The 854-nt window shown below is 30.2% G+C and overlaps 1 protein-coding gene across 2 annotated transcripts in view; it reads right to left on the bottom strand.

Annotated features, from left to right (window-relative positions):
• Positions 1 to 550, bottom strand: part of LOC106680315 (uncharacterized) — a 38,281-nt gene extending 37,731 nt beyond the window's left edge. For both annotated transcript variants that reach the window (XM_014419904.3, XM_014419906.3), the window contains exon 1: positions 455 to 550. In XM_014419904.3, coding sequence (XP_014275390.1) covers positions 455 to 469 — 15 coding nt within the window. In that variant the 5' untranslated portion in view covers positions 470 to 550. The remainder of the gene's footprint in view (positions 1 to 454) is intronic.
• Positions 551 to 854: the final 304 nt, after the last annotated feature.

Here is an 854-nt window from a genome sequence, read left to right as displayed (position 1 = left end):
CACCTGTTGATTTTTCAGTGCATTTTTTATAAAATGTTGCTATATCTCGGAAACTATAGAACGTAAAAAGCTCTATAATGGATCATATTTTATCAAATTTATATATATTAAGTTTTTTAGTGTTGATTGTAGTTTCAAAAATATGGAGTTGTGAATGAAAAATTTTTTTTTAAACGGCCACTTTTTATTTCCTCTACCTATACTTGGCAGAATGATGAATTTCGAAAAGTAATTATACCTAGTTTTTATTCAAGCAATCAAAAATTGGAGTGAAATAAATGACCTTTTTTCAAAAATATAATATAATTAATTATAGATTTCCTTGGAAGCTATAGCATCTTGAAAAATCTATAAATAAATGAATCTATTAGATTATAGATGTAATAGATTGATTCTATAACATATGCAATATACATTATATCTTATTATAATATAAATCCTGAAAGCTACTTACAGAGACTGGAACCATGTTGGCTTGCTGCAAATGACTGGGCTTTGAAAACGATTTCGAAACGGCTATATACACAAAGGGTTGACACAAGCTCCAAGGGCATATGCCAAAACAAATTAACACACCCGGAGCAAAACACTTTGATAATTGGAAATGTAAACATTTCCTATGAAATGGTCAGGCTGTTCTTCGTTAATAAGAGAACTGAACTAAATGGAAAATAGAAAATTATTTGTCTAGATAATTGAGTTTAAAATGGGAATTTTAAAAACTTCCTAAACTCCCGAATCCACATGTTTCTAGCCTGGCTTATCCTTCATTAGCTAATAATCCTCCTAGGCGTCTGAAAAGAAGATGGCCTCGGGATCTTCTCTTCTAGAAATGTTATTGGAGTTCTATCAAT

This window comes from Halyomorpha halys, unplaced genomic scaffold (assembly GCF_000696795.3).
Source record: "Halyomorpha halys isolate HHAL.00 unplaced genomic scaffold, Hhal_1.1 Scaffold253.1, whole genome shotgun sequence".
In the NCBI taxonomy this organism is placed as follows: domain Eukaryota; kingdom Metazoa; phylum Arthropoda; class Insecta; order Hemiptera; family Pentatomidae; genus Halyomorpha; species Halyomorpha halys.
The sequence above is the reverse complement of the archived record's forward strand: the minus strand, read 5'-3'. Positions and strand labels throughout refer to the sequence as shown.